The sequence below is a fragment of the Brassica oleracea genome, unplaced genomic scaffold, assembly GCF_000695525.1.
Source record: "Brassica oleracea var. oleracea cultivar TO1000 unplaced genomic scaffold, BOL UnpScaffold00751, whole genome shotgun sequence".
NCBI classification, from domain to species: domain Eukaryota; kingdom Viridiplantae; phylum Streptophyta; class Magnoliopsida; order Brassicales; family Brassicaceae; genus Brassica; species Brassica oleracea.
Window position 1 is genome coordinate 20387 of NW_013617447.1, and position 3063 is coordinate 23449.

The following is a 3063-nucleotide window of genomic DNA, read 5'->3' on the forward strand; positions in this document are numbered from 1 at the left end:
CACAAGTGAATACAAAGAGTGAGTGAACAAAAAAGAGAACAAAAACAGAGTGAGTGAGAAAGGCCAAGCCAAGAAGAGCAAATCACAAGAAATGGTAATTAATCTATTATAGAGGTTTGAGAGAATATATAGAAACGTATACAAAGAAATTAACTGATATATAGGTTGAGAGAATGTTCAAAAGAGAAAAGATCAAATAGAAACATTAATTAAGATGTTGCTGTAAAAAAAGTGATTTATGAAACAACAAATACTTCTCTAAGTTTCATTCAACCACAAGAATGTTGCATGATGAATTTGAAGCCTTGACCACACTTTTAAACTCTTCAAGCATCTTAAGTCTTTCCTGCGAGCTAAACTCTTTCATGATGATTCTTGCTTTCTTTAGTCGATTTGCATTTCGTAGAATGTATTTCACCACTCCTTTCTCTTTTTCTTGTTGCTCTTTGCAGCAGTTCCACACAAAAGTCTCCAAACATTCCGGAACATTCTTTGGTTTATTCCATCTCCCCGCAAAAACTTTTCTATTATCCCATCCACAACCTATAAGTTTGAGGACTTGTAATCTGGGACAAGTATTGATTATGAGAGTAAGTAGATTACACCACATTGCTTGAGATGTGCATAGCTCCAAATATACCAACTGGTGGAAGATGGTATACTTAGGAAATGCAATCTCACTTATTAGAGATGACCTGTAAGACAAGGAAAAGTTTCTGATCCTCCAAAGATCTTGATTATCACTAGTACTACTATTTGCAATCATCTGATCAACTAGACGAAACCGGATATCACGAGTCCCTTTAATCTTCAAGTATTTCAAACAAGGAGCATTAATCTCGTAGTCCCCAAACTCTTGCTCCCTTTCTTGACCATTCCAATTCCAATCACAAATTTCAAGTCTCTGCAAAGTTGGGACAGCAATAGTGAAAGTTTTAACATGATCCCATCTACATCGACTCACAACCAAATTCTCAAGAACATGGCATCCAGATAAAAAGTTAGCAACCGAATCATCGTTTTTGCAGTTCACATAGCAAAGATGCAGTGTTCTCATATAATACTTGCGGTGGCGATCCTGATCAGGACAATCAACAAGAACAAAATTCTTGAGTTTCAAGGTATCTAGATCACGGTAAAATAAGTAGTTAACAGGGAGCTTGAAACTGGAAGGCCCTACAACATCTAGCTCCAACTCACACATACGGTGTAAGTATGCAATTGAAATCCACAATTCTATATCGACAGGAGCAGAACTGTCTATACTAAAACGGAGACGCAAACTCTCTAGCACCGGAGCTTTACTGGATATCAAAACACTGCAAAAGTTGTCTGAAAACGTCTCGCCGTCACCATAGTGCTGATAATCAAACTCGAGTTTAGACACCATCTTCCATATAGCATTCCATTGTTTAGACAAAACGCTGGTGGTTACAACATCTCTTTGTGGAAGCAAAGAAAATATTTGGAATACCCGAGCTTGGGGGCAACTTACTGATCATGTCCATTCCCTCATCGTTTCTCCAACATCGTTTAGACAAAACGTTCTGCATTATCACTGGTAGCAGGAGACAATAAACCGGCGATGATTTCTTTTACGGAGAAGAGAATGAACGGAACAAGAACTCAAGTTTTAGGGTTTTCAGAGGTTATATATTAAAGAAAGGCCCAAAATATATCTCATCTTCTGCCTCTGCGATATGTGTGGTGTATTTTAACACCAGAAGTTATTTTTTATTTATTAAATCCCATAAAATCAAAAAGCTTAAATAAAATGTCATTATTAACATATTTTATTTAACTTCTCTTTTGTTAATATTTGTTTCCAGAAGTTATTATTTTGTTAACTTCTCTATAAATAAAGAAAATTAATAGAAAACGGCAATATTTTAATGTAAATATATATATACATCAATTTTTATACTAAAAGCATGTATTTTCATATATTATATCTCCGATTAGTGACACATAGGTTGCAGTATATATTTTAAATCGAGGTAACTTTTAATAAAATTTATATGGTAAAAAATCGTATGTTATCACGGTTTGCATTCATATTGAGCAGGCCTGATATTGAGACCCATATGATTACATGCTGTGAAGAAATTTGCCCTATCCCCCTGACTGGATTAATCTCAGATGAAACTGTACAACCCATTGTCAAGGTTTCTATCTATGGGGGACGGACACGACATTCCATTTAGAAACACATGGCATGGAGCTGTCTCTCACTAATCAATCTTTTTAGGAGCCTATTACATGATACAGAAAATGTGAAATAATAGCCAGTTGCAAAAAAAAAAAAAAAAAAAAAAAAAAATGTGAAAAAAAAAAATCATAGTAGAACACGAGGCTTGTAGCACAAGAAAGAGTGAGATCGTAACTCCCTTGCTCAGACATCGACGGTGGTTCCGGCTTACGTTGACAAGGACGTGGTTTCTCCGGTGACTTGCGGATCATGGCCGTGTGGATTGGCACTGGTGGTGATCAAGACATGCAACGGATCGCCATCAAACGTGCGATGGTTTGTGATGAACGGTGGCTCCTGTTTGTTCGTCACGTCGCCACGTTTGATATAATTTATAAGCATTAAATATATTTCTCTATTTTATAATTTTTAATAACAATTAAAGGTAACCAAGTCTAACTAATATTTGATAATACGTAAATATATAATTTAAACTAGTCCCATCGAAAGTTTTAGATTTAAAAATACATGGCGTGCCCGCGCTTCGCACGGATTGTTTGGTTTTTGTATTATTTAGATATGAACATTTTGGGTGGTAGAGATGAGATCTTAAAGAAAACATTGAAGACACTCGGACCATTTACATGTTGAAATGTAAGCCAATGTATCCGTTCTTTCTTTATGTTTCTTTTTCGCTGATACAAATAGAAGAAGAAACAAACGATTACTGTCAGAGGCTTTTTTCAAAAAAAAAAAAAAAAAACATTTTGGGTGGTATTGTTGTTTAGTATGATATTCAATTGGTGTAGCAATTTATATGGATGCAACTGTTTTTGTAAAGTGTAATAGTATGGCCTTATGGAAGTTATAGAAAA

General features: G+C 35.3%; 1 protein-coding gene across 1 annotated transcript; it reads right to left on the reverse strand.

Moving 5' to 3' along the window:
• Positions 1-265: 265 nt before the first annotated feature.
• Positions 266-1390, reverse strand: LOC106319986 (putative F-box/FBD/LRR-repeat protein At4g13965). The gene has a single exon (XM_013758358.1). It carries the CDS (start codon positions 1388-1390, stop codon positions 266-268), a length of 1125 nt encoding a protein of 374 aa, XP_013613812.1.
• Positions 1391-3063: the final 1673 nt, after the last annotated feature.

What these genes read in the sequence shown, in the direction of transcription:
- LOC106319986 (XM_013758358.1), bottom strand. Translation starts at nt 1,390, where the DNA reads ATGGTGTCTAAACTCGAGTTTGATTATCAGCACTATGGTGACGGCGAG.